This window comes from Scyliorhinus canicula, chromosome 6 (assembly GCF_902713615.1).
Source record: "Scyliorhinus canicula chromosome 6, sScyCan1.1, whole genome shotgun sequence".
Taxonomy (NCBI): Eukaryota; Metazoa; Chordata; class Chondrichthyes; order Carcharhiniformes; family Scyliorhinidae; genus Scyliorhinus; species Scyliorhinus canicula.
Window position 1 is genome coordinate 199,000,412 of NC_052151.1, and position 24,353 is coordinate 199,024,764.

The 24,353-nt window shown below is 49.5% G+C and overlaps 1 protein-coding gene across 1 annotated transcript in view; it reads right to left on the minus strand.

The window, feature by feature from the left end:
* Positions 1 to 24,353, minus strand: part of dcaf8 (DDB1 and CUL4 associated factor 8) — a gene marked incomplete at its 3' end in the record, with an annotated part of 100,624 nt that overhangs the window by 21,552 nt on the left and 54,719 nt on the right. The window contains 1 exon segment of the mRNA XM_038801074.1: positions 11,910 to 12,020. Coding sequence (XP_038657002.1) covers positions 11,910 to 12,020 — 111 coding nt within the window.

The following is a 24,353-nucleotide window of genomic DNA, read 5'->3' on the forward strand; positions in this document are numbered from 1 at the left end:
TTGCCTTGATGCATTCCGACTTCCTTTGTCAGCCATGGCTGCCTAATCCTCCCTCTGATAACCTTTCTTTTCTTTGGGATGAACCTTTGCACTGTGTCCTCAATTACTCCCAGAAACTCCTGCCATTGCTGTTCTACTGTCTTTCCCACTAGGCTCTGCTTCCAGTCGATTTTCGTCAGTTCCTCCCTCATGCGCCTGTAATTACCTTTATTTAACTGTAAAACCTTTACATCTGATTCTACCTTCCTTCTTTCAAATTGCAGACTGAATTCTACCATATTATGATCACTGCTTCCTAAGTGTTCCCTTACTTTAAGATCTTTTATCAATTCTTGCTCATTACATAACACTAAGTCCAGAATAGCCTGTTCCCTCGTGGGCTCCATCACAAGCTGTTCCAAAAAGCCATCCTGTAAACATTCAATGAATTCCCTTTCTTTGGGTCCACTGGCAACATTATTTACCCAGTCCACCTGCATATTGAAGTCCCCCATGATCACTGTGACCTTGCCTTTCTGACATGCCCTTTCTATTTTGTGGTGCATTTTGTGTCCCTGGTCCTGACCACTGTCAGGAGGCATGTACATAACTCCCATTATGGTTTTTTTGCCTTTGTGGTTCCTCAACTCTACCCACACAGACTCCACATCGTCTGACCCTATGTCGTTTAGTGCTATTGATTTAATTTCATTTCTAATTAACAAGGCAACCCCGCCCCCTCTACCCACCTCTCTGTCTTTTCGATAGGTTGTAAATCCCTGGATGTTTAACTGCCAGTCCTGAACCCCCTGCAACCACGTCTCTGTGATGCCTACCACATCATACCTGCCAGTCACAATCTGGGCCACAAGCTCATCTACCTTGTTCCGTACACTGCGGGCATTTAAATATAGCACCTTTAATTCCCTATTGACTGTCCCTTTTTGTTTTCTTAGTGTGGTGGACCTTGGTTTACTGAGCCTTTCCATACACTGTGTCATATTTTGTGAGATGGGGACTATCGTAACCTCTCCTGAGCTCTGTCTTTTCGTGATTTTTTTGTAATCCTAAGCAGCTACGCTTCCCACTGATTCCTTTCCCTTTTGGTTCCCTGACTTTCCCTTCCCCCTCAATCTCTAGTTTAAAGTCCTATTGACCACCCTATTTACTCTTTTCGCCAAAACACTGGTCCCAGCTCGGTTCAGGTGGAGACCATCCCAACGGTATAGGTCCCCCCTGTCCCAAAACTGATGCCAGTGTCCCATGAAAAGGAACCCCTCTTTCCCACACCACTCTTTCAGCCACGTGTTAACTTCCCTTATTCTTGCCTCCCTATGCCAATTTGCACGTGGCTCGGGCAGTAATCCGGAGATTATGACCCTTGAGGACCTGTTTTTTAATTTGAATCCTAGCTCTTTATAATCTCTAAACAGGTCCTCTTTCCTAGACTTGCCTATGTTGTTGGTACCGACATGGACCACAACAACTGGATCCTCCCCCTCCCTCTCCAATATCCTTTCAAGCCGGTCAGAGATGTCCCGCACCCTAGCACCGGGCAGGCAACATACCATGCGGGACCCTCTATCCTGCTCACAAAGGATACTATCTATCCCTCTGATAATAGAATCCCCTACAACTACAACTTGCCTATTTCCTTCCTCCCCTTGAATGGCCTGCTGAACCATGGTGCCTTGGTCAGCTGACTCATCCTTCCTACAGCCCTGTTCGCCATCCACACAGGGAGCAAGTGCCTCGTACCTGTTGGACAGGGTCAAGGGCTGAGGCTCCTGAGTTCCTGACTGCTGGTTCCCTTTACCTGCCTGACTTGCAGTCACACCCTGCTGTCCCTGGCCACTGGCAGGATTTAAACTATTTACTCTGACAGGTGTGACTGCCTCCTGAAACAAAGTGTCCAGGTAAGCCTCCCCCTCCCGGATGTGCCTCAGTGTGTGAAGCTCAGACTCCAGCTCATCAACTCTGAGCCGGAGTTCTTCGAGCAGCCAACACTTACTGCAGATGTGGTCGCTGCGGCTCGCAATGGGATCTGCCAACTTTGCTGAGTACTGTGAAAAATCACTTGGAAGGTTCTCCACTGTTCCTCAACTGCTCCCAGTCTACCTTAGCTAGCTCTTCTCTCATCCCATTGTAATCTCCTTTGTTTAAGCACAAAACACTAGTGTTTGATTTTACCTTCTCACCCTCCATCTGTATTTTAAATTCCACCATATTGTGATCGCTCCTTCTGAGAGGATCCCTAACTATGAGATCATTAATCAATCCTGTCTCATTACACAGGACAAGATCTAGGACCGCTTGTTCCCTCGTAGGTTCCATTACATACTGTTCTAGGAAACTATCGTGGATACATTCTATAAACTCCTCCTCAAGGCTGCCTTGACCGACCTGGTTAAACCAATCGACATGTAGATTAAGCACAAAACACTAGTGTTTGATTTTACCATTTCTACATGCATCATTTATTTCTTTGTTTATTGCCTGCCCCACCATAATGTTACTATTTGGTGGCCTACAGACTACTCCTATCAGTGACTTTTTCCCCTTACTATTCCTGATTTCCACCCAAATGGATTCGAACTTATCCTCCATTGCACCGTTGTCATCCCTTACTATTGCCCGGATGTCATCCTTAAATAACAGAGCTACACCACCCTTACCATCCACTCTGTCCTTCCGAATAGTTTGATACCCTTGGATATTTAACTCCCAGTCTTGACCATCCTTTAACCATGTTTCAGTAATGGCCACTAGTAATGGCCACTAGGTACGGTGCTCCTTCGCAGTCATTCACGATGATTTGCGCCATCAACTCATTTACCTTATTCCGAATACTACAGGCATTCAGATAAAGTACACTTATGTTGGCTATTATATCTCTGTTTTGAATCTTAACACCTCAATCAGTAACCTCTCCCAAGTTGAAAAATGAAAATGAAAATCGCTTATTGTCACGAGTAGCCTTCAATGAAGTTACTGTTTCCTACTGGCCCCTATGAAGTTTCCTACTGGCCCCTAGTCGCCACATTCCGGCGCCTGTCCAGGGAGGCTGGTACGGGAATTGAACCGTGCTGCTGGCCTGCTTGGTCTGCTTTAAAAGCCAGCGATTTAGCCTGGTGAGCTAAACCAGCCCCTTTAGATTTCCTCTTAACTTTTCTCCTAATTTTCCTTGTCGTTGAACCCATATCTTCAATGTAACAACTGCCGCGTCGCTTACCGTTTGCGTTTTTACTTCCCGTTTTATTCCTTTTAGTATTACTGGGCCTATTCACTGAGCTCCCCGCAGTCACTGTACCTTGTACAGTCGCCCTTTTTGTTTTTTGACTGTGGCTTCACTGCCTTACACTTTCCCCCTTACTGCCTTTTGTTTCTGTCCCTGTTTTACTACCTCCCGACTTCCTGCATTGGTTCCCATCCCCCTGCCACACTGGTTTGTAAACGCTCTGCTATAAAATCTTTGATAATGGATTCTAGAATTTTCCCCACTACTGATGTTAGGTTTACTGCTCTAGAATTCCTTGTTTTCCCTCCACCTCCCTTTTTAAATAGTAGCTACCCTCCAATCTGTGGGGACTGTTCCAGAGTCTATAGAATTCTGGAAGATGACGACCAATGCATCCACCATTTCTAGATCTATTTCCTTAAATACTCGAGGATGTAGATTATCAGGTCCTGGGGATTCATCAGCTTTCAATCCCATCATTTTTCTCAGCACCATTTCTCTCCTAATTTGGATCTCCTTCAATTCGTCCCTCTCACTAAACTCTGCATTCCCCAGCATTTCTGGTATCATGGAATTCCTACATTGCAGAAGTAGGCCATTCAACCCATCGAGACTGCACCGACCCTGCGAAGGAGCACCGTACCTAGGCCCACGCATCAACCCTTTCCCTGTAACTCCACCTGACCTTATCTGTGAAGACAGAACCAAAGTATGTGTTTAGTTGCTCAGCCATTTATTTGTCCCCTATTATACATTCCCCTGTTTCTGACTGTAAGGGACCTACATTTGTCTTCATCGAACTTTTGCTCTTCACGTACCTTTCGAAACTTTTACAGCCATTTTTATGTTCCCTGCAAGCTTACTCATGCACTCTATTTTCCCCTTCTTAAATCAATCTCTTTGTCCTTCTTTACTGAATTCTAAACTGCGCCCAATCCTGTTGTTTTTCTTGACCAATTTTTATGCTTCTTCCTTGGATCAAATACTATCTCTAATTTCCCTTGTAAGCCATGGAATGGTCATCTTTCCCGTTTACTTGGGCCAGACAGAAAAAAAACAATTGTTGCTGTTCCCCATGCGCTCCTTGAATGTTTGCCATTGTCTATCCACCGTCATACCTTCCATGTAACGTTCCCCAATCGATCATAGCCAACTCATGCCTCATATCATCGTAATCTCCTTTATTAAGATTCAGGACCCTAGTGTCAGAAGCAACTACTTCACTCTCCATCTTGTTGAGAAATTCGATCATATTATGTTTACTCATCCCCAAGGGATCTCACACAAATAGCTTGCCAATGAATCCGTTCTCATTACACAATACCCGTCTAGGATGGTCTGTTCTTTACTTGGTTCCTCAATGTATTGGACCAGAAAACCATCTTGTTTACACTCCAGGAATTCCTCATCTACGGTATTGTGGTTAATTTGATTTGCCCAATGTATATACAGATTAAAAACACCCATAACAGATGTTGCTTTATGGCATGCGTCACATGTCAGGTAATAGTGAAATCTCAAGTGGTAATCAAATCAGCACCTTTAATACCCATTTGAGGAATCTTTTACTAGGGTCCGAATTGATCGAGTGGAACCCCTGCCTGAAACAAATAGTGGGAATCAGTATTTGTTGACCATAATGGATGTGTCTACTAGACTTCCGGTGGCCATTCCATTAAGAAACATTAGAGCTAAGAGGGTTGTGGAGAGTTAATGTTTTACCTGATACGAACTACCAAAATAAATCAGATTAGGGATCAAAATTTATGTTGAAATTATTCAGGCAAGTTATATAGTTTAGGATTAAAGCAATTTAACTCAACTGCGTATGATCCAGAATCACAAGGTGTGTCAGAAAGGTGGATCACTTAAATTGATCAAAGAGAAATTGGTGAATCAGTGTCCGGAGACTGTTGTTCGTTATTTGTGAAGGCTCTGCTTTCTCAACCTTGCCCCTTGCCTGAGGTGTGGTGATCCTCAGGTTAAATCACCACAAGTCAGCTCTCTCCATCAAAGGGGAAAGCAGCCGATGGTCATCTGGGATTAGGGCAACTTTACTTACTACGCTGTTGGACTGTGTGTCAGATTTTAGGGAAGGATTAACTGGGGCTGGCGAGTTGGCTAGAAAACAAAATTGTCACCATTGATGATGAAAAAAAGAGGCGGATAAGAAATCAAAAATTCATAGTTTTGTGAGGTGAATCATGAAAACCAAGATTTAGTAGGCCCTATAAAATTGAAAGGAAATTGAGCGAGGTGAATTATTTGATAAGGCGGCCAGATAGAAAGAAAGCCAACCAGAGTGTGTCATGTTCATATGCTCAAAGTGTATTTTGATAGGACTTCCGGTGGCCGACATGGAGTGAGTGGTCGCACATTTGGTGGTTCCTGCTCGCCTGATAAAGGGGCTGAGATTTGCTGGTGAAAAGTGCATGAACAATGCGAGAAAGAAATTCTCCTCGGTAGGGCCTGTTTATGGTTTATTAAACGACGAGCTTAACGACCTAGAAGTAGCAGTCTGGCCTTGAGGACTTTTGAACTAAGACACGGGAAAAGATGGCGGAGGGCTCTGGGGTGTCGTTGCCGGCCCAGTTGGCTACCGAGCAATTGGTGGACTTTCTGAACGCCAAGTTCCAAGAGATCTCAGAGGACCTGGCTACGGTGGCGGAGCCGATCAGGGCGGCTATTGAGAGATTGGAGCAATGGCTGGAGGCACAGATTTCGACGCTCCAGAGGATGGAGGAGTCGGTGGTGAATCATGAGGACCAGTTGGCCTCGTTGGAGGCAGGGATGGTGCTCATGGCAAGCGGCCAGAAGCGGCTGAGGGAGAACGTGGAGGACCTAGAGATTTGCTCCAGGAGGCAGAATCTCCGGATTGTGGAGCTGCCTAAAGGGATTGAGGGAACGCAGAACACAAAGTATGTGGAAAATATGTTTGAGACGTTGGTGGGGGAGAGACCATCCTCCCGAGGTGGATCGAGCGCAGGAGGAGGCCAAAGACAGGAGAGCAGCCAAGGGCGAAGGCGGTGAGATTGCATTGTTTTCTGAACATTCTGAGATTCTGTAGTGGGCGAAGGCAGTGAAAGAGTATACCATGGAAGGGAACGTGGTGCATATCTACTTGGATGCGGAGTGACCAAACGGCGGCTGGGTTCAATAGTCAAGGTGGAGTGGGTTGGTTTACTTTGCTTATGGTGGGGGTCAATCAGAGGAGAGAGTGGGGGTGGGGTGGGTTGGTTTTCTTCCTCTTTGCTTATTGGGGGGGGGGATTACTGATATGGGTGAAGTTGGTGTAGTGCAACTGGTTAAGGGGAGATGGTGGCGGACATCCTGGGGAGGCCCCGAGGGTGGGCGAGGCGTGCCTGGGGGAGTGGGGAGCCCCCCAACCCGGTTGATTATGTGGAATGTTCAGGGATAAAAAGGGCCGATTAAGAGATCTCAATTTTTCGTACACGCGTGGTGTTTCTTCAGGAGACATATTTGAAGATAGGGGACCAGACGAGGTTGAGGAAGGGCTGGATGGGGCAGGTATTCCATTCTTGGCTGGATATGAAGAGAGGGATAGCAGTGTTGATCAGAGGGTGGCCTTTGATGTGGGGAGTGTAGTGACACCCTGGGGTTAGATTTGTGAAGATGAGTGGGAGGTGGAACCTGTGGGGCTGGTGAATGTGCATGCCTCAAATTGAGACAAAGTCGTGGTTTTGAGGCAGATTTTGGCAAAGGTCCTGGACATGCACCGGCTGATTTTGGGGGGGGATTTTACTACGGTGCTGAACCCCAGGTAGTGCCAGGATGTGAGGCAACCCGCCTCGACCATTCCCCCAGGCAGTGTATTCCAGACCGTCACCATCCTCAAATTCCCCCCCAAACCTCCAGCCCCTCATCTTGAACTTGTGCCCCCTCGTCACTGACTCTTCAACTAAGGGGAACAGCTGCTCCCTATCGACCCTGTCTGTGCCCCTCATAATCTTGTCCACCTCGATCAGGTCGCCCCACCGTTTTCTCTGCTCCAGTGAAAACAACCCAAGCCCATCCAACCTCTCTTCATAACTGAAATGTTCAATCCCAGGCAACAACCTGGTGAATCGCCTCTGCACCCCCTCCAATGCAATCACATCTTTCCTGTAATGTGGCAACCAGAATTACACACAGTACTCCAACTGTGGCCTCACCAAAGTTCCATACAACTCCAACATGACCTTCCTGCTTTTGTAACCTGGGCCTTGATAGATAAAGACAAGTGCCCTCTCTCACTGTATTGAAAGTCAGAGAGATCTAGGTGTACAGGTCCACAGGTCACTGAAAGGGGCAACACAGGTAGAGAAGGTAGTCAAGAAGGCATACGGCATGCTTGCCTTCAGTGACCAGGGCATTGAGTATAAGAATTGGCAAGTCATGTTGCAGCTGTATAGAACCTTAGTTAGGCCACACTTGGAGTATAGTGTTCAATTCTGGTCGCCACACTACCAGAGGGATGTGGAGGGTTTAGAGAGGGTGCAGAAGAGATTTACCAGGATGGTATGGAGGGGATTAATTATGAGGAGCGGTTGAATAAACTTGGTTTGTTCTCACTGGAAAGACAGAGGTTGAGGGGCGACCTGATAAAAATCTACAAAATTATGAGGGGTACAGACAGAGTGGATAGTCAGAGGCTTTTTCCCAGGGTAGAGGGGTCAATTACTAGGGGGCATAGGTTTAAGGTGCGATGGGCAAGGTTTAGAGCAGATGTACGAGGCAAGTTTTAGAGGGTAGTGGGAGCCTGGAACTCGCTGCCGGAGGAGGTGGTGGAAGCAGGGACTATAGTGACATTTAAGGGGCATTAGAATTAGAATTAGAACAGTACAGCACAGAACAGGCCCTTCGGCCCTCAATGTTGTGCCGAGCAATGATCACCCTACGTATCCACCCTATACCAGTAACCCAACAACCCCCATTAACATTATTTTTTTAGGACACTAAGGGCAATTTAGCCTGGCCAATCCACCTAACCCGCACATCTTTGGACTGTGGGAGGAAACCGGAGCACCCGGAGGAAACCCACGCACACACGGGGAGGACGTGCAGACTCCGCACAGACAGTGACCCAGCCGGGAATCGAACCTGGGACCCTGGAGCTGTGAAGCATTGATGCTAACCACCATGCTACCGTGCTGGTGATGACCATCTTGACATCTTGCTGGCATCTTGACAAATATATGAATAGGATGGGAATAGAGGGATACCCCAAGCCTATCCAACATCTCTTCATAACTGAAATGTTCCATCCCAGGCACCATCCCGGTAAATCACCTCTGCACCCCCTCCAGTGCAACCACATCCTTCTATACATGTGGCGACTGAATTTCACACAGCACTCCCGCTGTGGCCTCACCAAAGTTCTATACAACTCCAACATGACCTCCCTGCTTTAGTAATCTATGCCTCGATAGATAAAGCCAAGTGTCCCTTATGCATTTTTCCCCACCCTATTATCCTGCCCTTCTGCCGTCAGAGATCTATGGTCCCTTTGTTCCTCGGAACTTCCCAGTGTCATGAGTCGGTTCTTTTCAGGGGTGGAGGACGGGTGTGGACGATGGGAGGGAAAGCTGGCGAACCATGGCCATATGTTTTTAAAGGTAAGTATCAGACAGGTCAAAAGAAGTTTCAGCTATTGTGACATAAAATGTATCATTATGGAGTTTGGAATGAAGAATGCGCCAGCAATATTACAAAGATTAACCAACAAAGTAATTTCTGGACTAAACAATTGTGCAGTGCACATTGACGATTTGGTGGTGTTCAGCAAACGGGGATCGACCATTGGGAACAAAGTTGTTCGAGCGACTACAGGAAGCCGCATTGGTACTGAACTTGGCTAAAAGTGAATTTGCAAAAAGGTCAAGTCACGTTGTTAGACCGTACAAATGGACGTAGTCAGGTGCCTGCACGGAATGTGAAAATAAAATCTATTGGGGGGGTTTCCCATCAACTCGGAGAGACATTCTGGGATTTCTGGGCATGAATGGTTTCGACTGGAATTTCATGCCAAATCTCTGCAGCGTGGTTGCTCCACTGCCTGAACCTCTGAAAAGCACAGGAATTTCAGTGGACATCGGAATATCAGGAGGCATTCGATTGTCTGAAAACTGTGTTAACCTCTGCACCAGTGTTGGCAACATCTAATTATGCCAAGCCATTTGAGGTGGCAACTGATGCAAGTGATGTGGGCGTTGGTGCTGTGCTATAGAAAATGACGGAAGAATAGAAATAGAAGTTTGATTATTTTTCCTCTGAAATCTTCATCAAAATAAATGTTCAGCCATCGAGGAGGAGACATTGAGTTTGTATTGGCGTTACAGCATTGACATTTATGTCACTAACAATTCATCAGAGACAACTGTATATACAGATCATAATCCATTAAAGTTTTAAAAAAGTTTAAGGATCAGAACGCAAGATTGTTTAGATGGAGTTCATTGCTACAAAAAATTACATATGCAGCAGGAAGAGAAAATGTGATTGCAGATGATTTATCACTACTGTACGAGAAGACTGAACATTTAAAAGTGGAAAAAGAAAGACCGAAATTGACTATTCATTTTTAAACTTGCATGCTTATTTGTTGGGTTTAGTAATGTTTAGAGTTAAATGGCTTTGGAAAATGAAGCCACCTGTTTAAATTGCTGTTTTTTAAAAAAAACATTTTATTAAGGCATTTATGGTTTTATAATAACAAAAGACGCAAGTACAGATATAAACATGGTTCAACGCATAACACACCGCTCCATCTCCCACAGTTCTGGCCTAGGCTAGACCGACATAGTCTAACTCCCTCTCCTCTACTCCCCACCTCGCCCCGCTCCCTAACCTCTCTCCCCTATATTCAATCTGCTGAGGGTTCAATTTTCTCTCAGTAAGTCGATAAACGGCTGCCACCTCCAAACGAACCCGAATGATGAACCTCTCAGGCCGACCTTGATTTTCTCAAGCCTGAGAAACCCAGCCATGTCACTAACCCTTACCCCTGCTTTCAGGGGCTTAGAGTCCCTCCACGCTAGTAAGATCCGTCTCCGGGTTACTAAGGAGGCAAAGGCCAAAACATCAGCCTCTCTCGCCCCTGGACCCCTGGGTCTTCCGACACTCCAAAAATTACCACCTTTGGATTCGGTGCCACCCTCACTTTAACACCCTGGACATGACATCTGTAAATCCCTGCCAGTATCGCCCGAGCTTCAGGCATGCCCAAAACATGTGGGCATGATTTGCGGGCCCACACCTGTCCTCTACCCCAATACCCACTCATCCTGGCCTCCGTCATGTGTGGACCATCTTGAATTGTATCAGGCTGAGCTTGCCACATGACGAGGACATATTGAGCTGGGTTTTGTTTTAAAGGGGAAGGTGTGATAAATGTAGGAATTTCAGATATACTGTATTATTTGTATGTGGTACGGTAAGGGGTAAAAGCCTGGGTTAGTGTGTGACTGCTGCAGTCATGTGGTATGGTAAGGGGTAAAAGCCTGGGTTAGTGTGTGACTGCTGCAGTCATGTGGTATGGTAAGGGGTAAAAGCCTGGGTTAGTGTGTGACTGCTGCAGTCATGTGGTACGGTAAGGGGTAAAAGCCTGGGTTAGTGTGTGACTGCTGCAGTCATGTGGTACGGTAAGGGGTAAAAGCCTGGGTTAGTGTGTGACTGCTGCAGTCATGTGGTACGGTAAGGGGTAAAAGCCTGGGTTAGTGCGTGACTGCTGCAGTCATGTGGTACGGTAAGGGGTAAAAGCCTGGGTTAGTGCGTGACTGCTGCAGTCATGTGGTATGGTAAGGGGTAAAAGCCTGGGTTAGTGCGTGACTGCTGCAGTCATGTGGTATGGTAAGGGGTAAAAGCCTGGGTTAGTGCGTGACTGCTGCAGTCATGTGGTACGGTAAGGGGTAAAAGCCTGGGTTAGTGTGTGACTGCTGCCGTCATGCTTTAAACATTCCTGGTTTGAAAGATGCTTTAGCATCGTAAAAGTTTGGGCTAATTAACTTTTATTAAGATTAAGAGGGTTCCCAGCAGAGTAATTAATTAGACACACTGTGTTCAGCTTGGTAAGATGATGTAGTAGATGGGAGGGGCCATGGGCTGAGGCAGTCGGTGTTAAGGTTTTCAGGGTTAGTTTTTGCCTGGAAGGTGAGCTGAGAAATTTTGGGAAGAATTCAGCCAGATTGTCAACTCTCTTTCTTTCAATCTCAAAACATTTCTCTTTCTCAAAGTGGAGTATCCAAGACATCTCTTTACAACTGAGTTCTAATGGCTAGTGCCCGGATATGGTTTGGCCGTTTCATTGGGAGTAAAGATAGCAGTTCAGGGTGATTGTGTCACTGTACTGATTAGCATTGTCAAAGGGGTAATTGAAGCTATTTTCTAGTGTGATGTTAAAGATATTTTAATACTGTGTCAGTAATACCGTTTGTTTTAATATGTCTATTTTTTCGTGAAATCACTCCTGGATCGAGGTATCCTTTCCTCACAGTCTGACAAAATTCAAATCAAACATTGTGGTTTCTGTCCAGAATCCTAGACACTGTTGGGGTCTGGTCCAAGATGGTAACACTGGCACAGCGAAGCACAGTCAGCGAGCGACACAATTATCCCAGCTCAGGGTGGCAGCGAGTTAGGGTGCCTCTCCGTTCCGTCCCACCGCCACCCTGCCAAAGAAAAGACAGCGCCTCACCTGACAAACTGATCTCTCCCTCCGACAGCAAACTGGTGGGTGTCGGAGGGGTTCATGTAGATTGTGTACAGGCCAACCTTTTTGTCCTTTTCTTTTGTGACGATCAGCTTCCTGAGGGGAAGAAGGGAGAAGATGCTAAATTCGCAGCTCTCAATAACCACAGGAACCCCCAAAGTACTTCACAGCAGGAAAGGTATTTTAGAAGGCTGGGCATTGCCATAGTGCACGAAACGCAGCAGCCCGTTGGTGCACAGCAAGATCCCAACACACCAGCATGACATTGACCCAGACCTCACCCAGTGCCTGCCCTCCGCCAGCGGCACTGCCCCACCCAGTGCCCACCCTCCCCCAGCAGCACTGCCCCACCCAGTGCCCGCCCTCCCCAGCAGCACTGCCCCACCCAGTGCCCACCCTCCCCCAGTGGCACTGCCCCACCCAGTGTCCACCCTCCCCCAGCGGCACTGCCCCACCCAGTGCCCACCCTCCCACAGCACAGCAGCACTGCCCCACCCAGTGCCTGCCCTCCCCCAGTGGCACTGCTCCACCCAGTGCCCCCTCCCACAGCACAGTAACAGCAACCACAGTCTGCCCTCCCACATCATGGCAGTGCTGCCCTCAGTGCCCACCCCACCACCCCCACTCCAGAGTGCCCTCTGTCAGCTCTGCGCCCTCTCCCAATTGAGTGAGTGTGCCCTCAGACAGCATGCCCCCCCACAATGTGCAACCTCCAACAGCACGGCACTCTTCCCCCACCCCGCCAATAGTACGTGCCTTCCCACAACGTGACACCATTCCCCCACCCCTGTTTGTATTCTCCAACAGCCTGCCACTACTCTTCCCACCTTCTTTCCTCACTCCCTGCCCCTCCCCCACCCCCCGCCCCACCCTCGCCCCTCCTCCACCACACACCCCCCACCCCCTCCGCACCCACCCGCTCGCCCCTCCACACACAACCGCCACACACAACCCCCCCGCCCCCCCAGTTGATGACGGTAGTTGCCCGAGGGCAGGTCAGGGGAGATGCGGGACATGGGCCGCAGACCGGCCCAGGTTATGATTGATCAACGGGGTGGGGTCACATGGAACGTTCAGGGACTGAAAGGGCCAGTCAAAAGGGCCCGTGTCTTCACGCACTTGAAGCAACTGAAGGCAGATGTTGCTACATTGCAGAAGAAACATTTGAAGAAACGGGGGGATCAGATAAGGTTAAGGAAGGGATGGGTTGGGCAGGTGTCCCATTCGGGGTTAGACTTTAAAACAAGGGGTGTAGCGATCCTGGTCAATAAGCGGATGGCATTTACGGTGAGGAAGATAGAGATGGAGCCGGGGGTGGATATGTTATGGTTAGTGGGAAGTTGGAGAGAATGGCCGTGGTATTGATAAATATATATGCCCCAAACTGGGATGATGTCGAGTTTGTTAGACGGTGTTGGGGAAGATCCCGGACCTGGATTCATATCAAGTGATCACGGGGGGGCGATTTCAACACGGTCCCGGATTAGAGGCTGGATCGGCCGAGTTCCAGGTCTGGGAATGTATCAGCTATGGCAAAGGAGCTGCGGGGGTTTATGGAGCACATGGCGGGGGTGTGTCCGTGGAGATTTGGGAGGCCAAGGAGTGCAGAGTTTTCACTCCCATGTACACAAGGTGTATTCCCGGATAGGCTTCTTTGTGTTGGACAAAATGCTGCTGGCTGTGGTAGTAGATACTGAATATTCAGCAATTATGGTGTCAGACCACGCCCCACACTAGGTAGACCTGCAAGCTAACAAAGGAAAGGCCCAGCGGCTGTAATGGAGGTTGGATATGGGGCTGTTAGTGGAGGAGTTAGTGATGACGTTTTCCGTTGGTCAAGCAACATGTTTGGGGCAGCACGGTAGCATGGTGGTTAGCATAAATGCTTCACAGCTCCAGGGTCCCAGGTTCGATTCCCGGCTGGGTCACTGTCTGTGTGGAGTCTGCACGTCCTCCCCCTGTGTGCGTGGGTTTCCTCCGGGTGCTCCGGTTTCCTCCCACAGTCCAAAGATGTGCGGGTTAGGTGGATTGGCCATGCTAAATTGCCCGTAGTGTCCTAATAAAAAAGTAAGGTTAAGGGGGGTTTGTTGGGTTACGGGTATAGGGTGGATACGTGGGTTTGAGTAGGGTGATCATGGCTCGGCACAACATTGAGGGCCGAAGGGCCTGTTCTGTGCTGTACTGTTCTATGTTCTATGAGGTGGTGTGTGAGCGGGTGAGGGAGGCCATTTGGGGATATATTGGGATCAATGACATGGGTGTGGTTTCGGAGGCACTGAAGGCGGCTGTTTGGGGGGGAACTCATCTCAATTCAGGCCGAGGAGAAGGCTGAGTGGGCGGAGTTGGACAGGCTGGTAGGCAAAAGGTTACAGGTGGACAGGTGGTACGCGGAGTCTCCGGATGACGGGCTATTGAAGGAGTGTCAGGGACCTGATGGATACCCGTTTGAGTTTTATAAAAAGTTCTCCAGGTTGCTAGGGCCGCTCCTGGTAAAGGCTATTAATGAGTACAAGGAGCTGGGAGTGCTCCCCCCCCACCCCCCAATGTTATCGCAGGCATCAATTTCCCTTATTTTGAAGCGGGATAAGGATACGGAGAGTTGTGGGTCGTATAGGCCAATCTCCCTGTTGAATATGGATGCGAAACTGCTGGCAAAGATCTTGGCCATGCGCACTGAAGATTGTGTTCCAGGGGTAATAGGGGAGGACCAGACGGCATTTCTGAAGGGACGACGCCCTACGTCCAATATTAGATGGCTCCTAAACGTGATAATGATGCCTGCGGAGGGGCGCGAGGCCGAGATGGTGGTGGCCATGGATGCAGAGAAAGCCTTTGATCGGGTGGAGTGGAGGTACCTGTGGGATGTCCTGGGAAGGTTTGGGCTCGGGGAGGGATTCGTGGATTGGGTCCGGTTGTTATATCAGGCACCAGTGGTGAAGGTGAGGACCAACCGGATCCGATCAGAGTATTTTAGTCTGTGGAGGGGGTCACGGCAGGAGTGCCCGCTCTCCCCACTACTGTTTGCCCTGGCCATAGAGCGTTTGGCAATGGCGCTGAGGGCATCGAACATTTGGTGGGGGGGGGGGGGGGAAGAGAGAGAGAGAGAGAGAGAGAGAGAGAGAGAGAGAGAGAGAGAGAGAGAGAGAGAGAGAGAGAGAGAGAGAGAGAGAGGGGGGGTGGAACACAGGGTCTCGCTCTATGCGAACGATTTGTTCCTTTATATAGCAGACCATTGGGGGAATTCCCGTGGGGGGGGGGGGGAATTACAGGAATTATGGGGATACTGGAGGAATTTGGTCAGTTCTCAGGTTACAAATTAAACATGAGCAAGAGTGAGGTCTTTGTGATCCAGGTAAGGGGGCAGGAGAGGAGACTGAGGGAGATGCCGTTCAAAGTGGTGAGAGGGAGTTTCAGGTACCTGGGGATTCAGGTGGCGAAGGACTGGGGTCAGCTACATAAACTAAGTTTGGGTAGGGGGTTAGGGTGATGGAGCAAATGAAAATGGACTTCCGTAGGGGGGACATGCTCCCGTTGTCATTGGCGGGGAGGTTACAGACTGTGAAAATGACAATCCTCATTGGACTGGGGACGGTTGGGGAGGGGAAGGTTTCGGAAATGTGTAAGGAACTGGTGGAGTGGGAAAAGGATCCCAATCGGAGAGGTGAAGGGGGAGTGGGAGGACGAGTTGGGAGGGGAGTTGGAAGTCGGGCTATGGGAGGAGACCCTGAGGCGAGTCAATGCATCCTCGCCGTGTGCCAGGCTCAGCCTGATCCAGTTCAAGGTGGTCCACAGGGTTCATATGACTGTGGCCCAGATGAGTAGGTTTTTTGAAGAGCTGGAGGACAGATGTGGGCGGTGCGAAGGAAGTCCGGTGAATCATGTACATATGTTTTGGGCGTGTCCGAGGCTGAGGGAATTTTGGCAGGTGTTTTCAGATGTCATGTCAGAGGAACTGGAAGGGAGGGTGACTCTGAGTCCAGAGGTGGCAATATTTGGAGTGTCGGAAAATCCGGGAGCCCAGGGGAGGGAGAAAGGCCGACGTTTTGGCCTTTGCCTCCCTGGTGGCCCGGAGACGGATTGTGCTGGAATGGAGGGACTCAGAGCCTCCAAGTCAGGAGTGTGGGTTAGTGACCTGGCAGGGTTTCTCAGGCGAGAGAAGATTAAGTTTGCCTTAAGGGGTTCAGTACAGGGGTTCACTCGGAGGTGGCAGCTGTTCATCGACTTCTTCAAGGAAAACTGACCTTCAGCAAGGGCGGGGGGGGCATGGAAATGAAGAATAAGGGCAGGTAATCTAATATATGGGTAGCTAGGAGTTAGGGCGGGGAGAAGTTGTGCAAGTTACTGGGGAGGGTTTTGCATGTGTCAAACATCTCTGTTGTTTAGAGTGTTAAAATGTTAAAATTATAAATGCCTGAATAGGACTTCCGGTGGCAGCGATGACGTAGGAAGCCGCACATTTGGGAGCTCACATTTTAAACGGACTTTTCGGCTCTTTTTAGAGCCCAAAACGGAAATTTTTCGACGTCTCCTGGTGGGAGAAGGTGTGCTGATCGACTTTCCCCGCAGTCCATGACTCGAACTCGGAGTGGAAAGGGGGAAAAAACAGCAGCAGCTCCCCAGAAAAAACAGGGGAAGGAATCCAAGATGGCGGCCGGCGGAGCTCCAGAGGAGTGGAAGCTGTGGGCCCTGGAGCAACAAGCTGCTCTCCTGCGCTGTTTTGCAGACTTCAAGGCTGAGGTACTGAGCTCTCTGCAGGAAACGAACAGAATGCTCTCGGAGATTCAGACGACCCAGGGTGCTGCCTTCAAGGAGTTGCAGACGCAGGCCACTGAACGAGAGGAGGAGGCCGGGATCCTCGTGAGTAAGGTGGAGGGGCACGAGGCACTCCACAAGAAGTGGCAGGAACACTTAGAGGAGCTTGATCACCGCATGAGGCGGAAAAATCTGCGGATCTTGGGCCTTGCGGAAGGCAGGAGGGGTCGGACCTGACAACCTACGTAGCTACGATGCTGAACTCGCTAGTGGGGGCCAGGTCTTTCCATCTGCCCTTGGAGCTGGAGGGAGCACACAGAGTACTGGCCAGGAGGCTGTGTCCTCTTTTTTTGTACTTTTGCTATTTTGATATGGTTATTTATGGGGGTGTTGTTCTGTTATATTTTTTTTTTGCTGTGGGGCATTGTTTGAGTTTTGTATCTTGCGGGGAGGGTTGGGGGGGGTTTGTTGTATTCTATGTCGGGTTGGGGGTATGGAGTGAGGCTGGTATTTGGGAGCTGCGTCAGAAGGGTGTGGTGCGGCAGTGCGAAAGCGCGGGCTTTCCTCTGGTTTCCCGCGCAGCGGGGCTGGGGGGTGGAGACGATGACGGGGGAGGCGGGGCCTTAACTGGTTCTTCCCCGCGCTGGAGCGGTGCCTGGAGGAGGGATAGATTGGGAGATGACCCCACTTTGGGAGGGGTCGGGTTATTGGCGGGAGTTTCCGGGGTCAGCAGAAGTTAGCTGACCCACGGAAGTACAATGGAGGACGGTTCGCGGCTAGGAGGGTTCCTAGCCTGGGGGGGAAGGGAGGGGGGGGAAAGGGGAATACCGGGTTGCTGCTGGTAGGGTCAGGAAGGAGCTGGTGGGGGCTGGGGGGACAGAGGTGAGGTGTTGTCGCTGTGGGGACTGGGTCGGGCAGTCGACAGGCTATGGCTAGTCGACGGGGGAGGGGGGGGGGGCGGGACGCCCTCTGATTCGGTTGGTCACCTGGAATGTGAAAGGATTGAATGGGCCGGTGAAGCGGTCGAGGGTACTGGCTCATTTGAAGGGGCCCACCTGAAGGTGGCGGACCAGGTCCATCTGAGGAAGGGATGGGTCGGGCAGGTTTTCCACTCTGGGTTGGATGTGAAGAACCGGGGAGTGGCGATTCTGGTGGGGAAAAATGTGTAGTTTGAGGCATCGGAGGTGGTGGCGGATAAGGGGGGTAGGTATGTTATGGTTAGGGGCAGGCTACAAGGAGAGAAGGTGGTACTTGCTAGTGTGTATGCCCCAAATTGGGATGATGCGGGCTTTATGAGGCGTATGTTGGGACGGGTCCCGGATCTGGAGGTGTGAGGTCTGATCATGGGGGGGGGGGGGGGGGGGGGGGGGGGGGGAGACTTCAATACGGTGTTGGATCCTTCACTGGATCGGTCCAGCTCTAGGACGGGTAGGAGGCCGGCGGCGGCCAAGGTACTGAGAGGGTTTATGGACCAGATGGGTGGGGTGGATCCATGGAGGTTTGTGAGGTCAAGGGCATGGGAGTACTCTTTCTTCTCCCACGTACATAGGGTCTAATCTCAGATAGACTTCTTCGTGGTGAGTAGGGGACTGATTCCGAGAGTGGAGGAGGCCGAGTATTCGGCCATTGCAATCTCCCACCACGCTCCGCATTGGATAGAGTTGGAGATGGGGGAGGTGCGGGACCAGCGCCCGTTGTGGCGGTTGGATGTGGGGTTGTTGGCGGAGGAGGTGGTGTGTAGGAGGGTCCGGGCAAGTATTGAGGGGTACCTCGAGGTGAATGATACGGGGGAGGTTCAGGTGGGGGTGGTCTGGGAAACCCTGAAGGCAGTGATTCGTGGGGAGTTGATATCCATCCGGGCACACAGGGATAGACTGGTGGGAAAGATGCTAGAGGTAGACAGGAGGTGCGCAGAGGCACCAGAGGAGGGACTGTTGGGGGAGAGGCGCAGCCTGCAGGCTAAATTTGATTTGCTGACCACAAGAAAGGCGGAGGCACAGTGGAAGAAGGCACAAGGGGCAGTGTACGAACATGGTGAAAAGACGAGTAGGATGCTGGCTCATCAGCTCCGCAAGCGGGATGCGGCTAAGGAAATTGCTGGAGTGAGAGACAAGAGTGGGAATATGGTGCGGAAGGGGGCAGAGGTGAATGAGGTCTTCAAGGACTTTTACGGGGAACTGTACTGGTCGGAGCCAACGGGGGAGAGAAGGGGAATGGAGAGGTTCCTCGAAGGGCTTTCTTTCCCGAAGGTGCAGGAGGAGCAGTTGGGTGCGCCGATTGAGCTGGAGGAGCTAGTTAAGGGGATCGGGCAGATGCAGTCAGGGAAGGCACCGGGGCCGGATGGGTTTCTGGTGGAATTTTATAAAAAGTTTGTGGACCTAGTGGGCCCTTTGCTGGTGCGGACACTTAATGAAGCGTGGGAAGGGGGGACTTTGCCCCCGACGATGTCGCGGGCACTGATCTCGTTAATTTTAAAGAGGGACAAGGACACTCAGCAGTGTGGTTCATACAGGCCCATATCTCTCCTTAACGTAGATGCCAAGGTGCTGGCAAAAATCCTGGCCACCAGGATAGAGGACTGTGTTTCAGGGGTTGTACACGAGGACCAGACAGGTTTTGTGAAGGGAAGGCAGCTGAACACGAATGTGCAGAGATTGTTGAATGTCATCATGATGCCAGCGATTGAGGGGGAGGCAGAGATAGTGGTGGCGCTGGATGCAGAGAAGGCCTTCGATAGAGTGGAGTGGGGGTACTTATGGGAAGTGTTGAGGAGGTATGGATTTGGTGAAGGGTTTATTAGATGGGTAAGACTGCTATATGAGGCCCCGATGGCGTGCGTGGCCATGAATGGGAGGAGGTCGGAGTACTTCCGGCTTTACCGAGGGACCAGGCAGGGTTGCCCCCTGTCCCCCTTGTTGTTTGCACTGGCAATCGAGCCGCTGGCGATGGCATTGAGGGATTCAGAGAGGTGGAGAGGTTTGGTGCGAGGTTGGGAGGAACATAGGGTGTCGTTGTATGCCGATGACCTGTTACTGTATGTGGCGGACCCGGTGGGAGGGATGCCGGGGGTGATGGAGCTGCTAGCTGAGTTTGGCACCTTTTCAGGTTATAAACTAAATTTAGGCAAGAGTGAGGTGTTTGTGGTGCACCCTGGAGACCAGGAGGAAGGAATTGGTAGGCTCCCGCTTAGGCGGGCAGGGGAGAGCTTTAGGTACCTGGGGGTGCAGGTGGCCAGGGACTGGGGGACTCTCCACAAACATAATTTCACCAGACTTGTAGGTCAGATGGAGGAGGAGTTCAAGAGGTGGGACATGCTGCCATTGTCGTTGGCGGGGAGGGTACAGTCCGTCAAAATGACAGTGCTTCCGAGGTTCTTGTTCCTCTTTCAGTGCCTGCCCATCTTTATCCCCAGGACCTTCTTCAGGAGAGTGACTAGCAGTATTTTGAGCTTTGTGTGGGCACATGGGACTCCCGAGAGTGAAGAGGGTGTTCCTGGAGCGAGGGAGGGATAGAGGCGGGCTGGCGCTGCCCAACCTTTTGGGGTACTATTGGGCGGCCAATGTGTCAATGGTGCGTAAATGGGTGATGGAAGGGGGAGGGGCGGCGTGGAAAAAAATGGAGATGGCGTCATGTAGAGGTACGAGCCTGGGTGCCATGGCAACTGCGCCGTTGCCGCTCTCCCTTAAGAGGTTTACCACGAGCCCGGTGGTGGCGGCGACCCTAAGAATGTGGAGACAGTGGAGACGGAAACAGGGGGCTCGATGGAGGCTCCATTGGGTGGAAATCATCGGTTCATCCCAGGGAACAGGGATGGGGATTTAGGGGTGGCAAAGGGTGGGCATCAGTAAGTTGAGGGACCTGTTTATTGGCGGGTGGTTTGCAGGCCTGGGGGAACTGGAAGATAAATTTGGGCTTCCCCAAGGGAACATGTTCAGATACTTGCAGGTAAAGGCGTTTGCTAGGCGACAGGTAGAGGGATTCCCTTTGCTGCCCTCACGGGGGACGATGGACGGGGTATGGGTCGGAGAGGGGAAGGTGTCTGCCATCTATAAGGTAATGCAGGAGGTGGAGGAGTCGTCAGTGGAAGAGCTGAAGGCTAAATGGGAGGAGGAACTCGGGGAGCAGATAGAGGACGGGACTTGGGCGGATGCCTTGGAGAGAGTCAACTCTTCCTCCTCATGTGCGAGGCTTCGTCTCATCCAATTTAAGGTGCTAACCCCCCACATGTCCGGGACTAGGGTGAGCAGGTTCTTTGGGGGTGAAGACAGGTGCACCAGATGTTCGGGGAGTCCAGCGAACCACACCCATATGTTCTGGGCATGCCCAGCACTGGAAGAATTCTGGAAGGGGGTGGCGGGGACGGTGTCGAGGGTGGTTGGTTCCAGGGTCAAACAGGGTGGGGACTCGCGGTTTTTGGAGTTGCGGTAGAGCCGGGAGTGCGGGAGGCGAAAGAGGCCAGTGTCCTGGCCTTTGCGTCCCTAGTAGCCCGACGAAGGATCTTGCTGCAGTGGAAGGATGCGAGGCCCCTAAGCGTGGAGACCTGGATCAGTGACATGGCGGGATTTATAAAATTGGAAAGGGTCAAATTTGCCCTGAGAGGATCAATACAAGGGTTCTATAAACGATGGCAGCCTTTTCTGGACTTCCTGGCTCAAAGATAGATATCTTAGTCAATAGGAGCAGCAACATGGGGAGGGGGGTTCCTTATTGTAGTTTCTATTATGTAACTTAATATTGTGTTAATTTGCATTGTTGTTAAAATGCTGTGTTGTTCATGGAGGTGGGGCGAATGTTTATAATTGCTAATATTATTGTTATTTTTGGTATTTTGTTATGGTTCGTTGTTGTTGTATAAATTCAAAATTTTTCAATAAAAATTTTAAAAAAATAAATGCCTGAATAAAATGTTTTCTAAAAATAAAATGTTGCCATTAACGGTATATTTCCCCTCTACGTTGGACCGACCAAAACGCATTACCTCACATTTGTCCGGATTGAACGCCGTTTGCCATTTCTCTGCCCAAGTCTCCAACCTAATTATGTCCTGCTGTATCTTCTGACAATCCTCCACACTATCTGCCACTCCTCCAACCTTGGTGTCATCCACAAACTTACTAATCAGACTAGCAACATTATGCTCCAAATTGTTTATGCACACCACAAACAGAGGCCCCGGCACCGATTCCTGTGGAACACCACCGGTCACAACCTTTCATTCAGAAAAACACCCTTCTACTGGGTAGCACAGTGGTTAGCACAGATGCTTCACAGCTCCAGTGCCCCAGGTTCGATTCCCGGCTTGGGTCACAGTCTGTGTGGAGTCTGCACATTCTCCACATGTTTGCGTGGGTTTCCTCCGGGTGCTCCGGTTTCCTCCCACAGTCCAAAGATGTGCAGGTTAGGTGGATTGGCCGTTCTAATGTAGCCATCTGGGATGGCCATTTTCGGTATACAAAAATGGACGCTCGCAGAGCCTACAGGGAAATGTGGACAATACTAAGCAACAAGCAGGCAGAGCCTGAATGTATATTTAGAAGGCAGTTTGCAGACGGAATCGAAACTCTGGGTCGATTTACATGTTGATGGCACATCTCCGGGGAACATAAGAACATAAGAACTAGGAGCAGGAGTAGGCCATCTGGCCCCTCGAGCCTGCTCCGCCATTCAATTAGATCATGGCTGATCTTTTGTGGACTCAGCTCCACTTTCCGGCCCGAACAGCATAACCCTTAATCCCTTTATTCTTCAAAAAACTATCTATCTTTACCTTAAAAACATGTAATGAAGGAGCCTCAACTGCTTCACTGGGCAAGGAATTCCATAGATTCACAACCCTTTGGGTGAAGAAGTTCCTCCTAAACTCAGTCCTAAATCTACTTCCCCTTATTTTGAGGCTATGTCCCCTAGTTCTGCTGTCACCCGCCAGTGGAAACAACCTGCCCGCATCTATCCTATCTATTCCCTTCATAATTTTAAATATTTCTATAAGATCCCCCCTCATCCATCTAAATTCCAACGAGTACAGTCCCAGTCTACTCAACCTCTCCTCATAATCCAACCCCTTCAGCTCTGGGATTAACCTAGTGAATCTCCTCTGTACACCCTCCAGCGCCAGTACGTCCTTTCTCAAGTAAGGAGACCAAAACTGAACACAATACTCCAGGTGTGGCCGCACTAACACCTTATACAATTGCAACATAACCTCCCTAGTCTTAAACTCCATCCCTCTAGCAATGAAGGACAAAATTCCATTTGCCTTCTTAATCACCTGTTGCACTTGTAAACCAACCTTCTGTGACTCATGCACTAGCACACCCAAGTCTCTCTGAACAGCGGCATGCTTTAATATTTTATCGTTTAAATAATAATCCCGTTTGCTGTTATTCCTACCAAAATGGATAACCTCACATTTGTCAACATTGTATTCCATCTGCCAGACCCTAGCCCATTCACTTAACCTATCCAAATCCCTCTGCAGACTTCCATTATCCTCTGCACTTTTTGCTTTACCACTCATCTTAGTGTCATCTGCAAACTTGGACACATTGCCCTTGGTCCCCAACTCCAAATCATCTATGTAAATTGTGAACAATTGTGGGCCCAACACGGATCCCTGAGGGACACCACTAGCTACTGATTGCCAATCAGAGAAACACCCATTTATCCCAACTCTTTGCTTTCTATTAATTAACCAATCCTCTATCCATGCTACTACTTTACCCTTAATGCCATGCATCTTTATCTTATGCAGCAACCTTTTGTGTGGCACCTTGTCAAAGGCTTTCTGGAAATCCAGATATACCACATCCATCGGCTCCCCGTTATCTACTGCACTGGTAATGTCCTCAAAAAATTCCACTAAATTAGTTAGGCATGACCTGCCCTTTACGAACCCATGCGGCGTCTGCCCAATGGGACAATTTCTATCCAGATGCCTCGCAATTTCTTCCTTGATGATAGATTCCAGCATCTTCTCTACTACCGAAGTTAAGCTCACTGGCCTATAATTTCCTGCTTTATGCCTACCTCCTTTTTTAAACAGTGGCGTCACGTTTGCTAATTTCCAATCCACCGGGACCACCCCAGAGTCTAGTGAATTTTGGTCAATTATCACTAGTGCAACTACAATTTCCCTAGCCATCTCTTTTAGCACTCTGGGATGCATTGCATCAGGGCCAGGAGACTTGTCTACCTTTAGCCCCATTAGCTTGCCCATCACTCCCTCCTTAGTGATAACAATCCTCTCAAGGTCCTCACCTGTCATAGCCTCATTTCTATCAGTCGCTGGCATGTTATTTGTGTCTTCCACTGTGAAGACCAACCCAAAAAACCTGTTCAGTTCCTCAGCCATTTCCTCATTTCCCATTATTAAAACTCCCTTCTCATCCTCAAAAGGACCAATATTTACCTTAGCCACTCTTTTTTGTCTTGTATATTTGTAAAAACTTTTACTGTCTGTTTTTATATTCTGAGCAAGTTTACTCTCATACTCTATCTTACTCTTCTTTATAGCTTTTTTAGTAGCTTTCTGTTGCCCCCTAAAGATTTCCCAGTCTAATCTCCCAGCAATCTTTGCCACTTTATATGCTTTTTCCTTCAATTTGATACTCTCCCTTATTTCCTTAGATATCCACGGTCGATTTTCCCTCTTTCTTCCATCCTTCCTTTTTGTTGGTA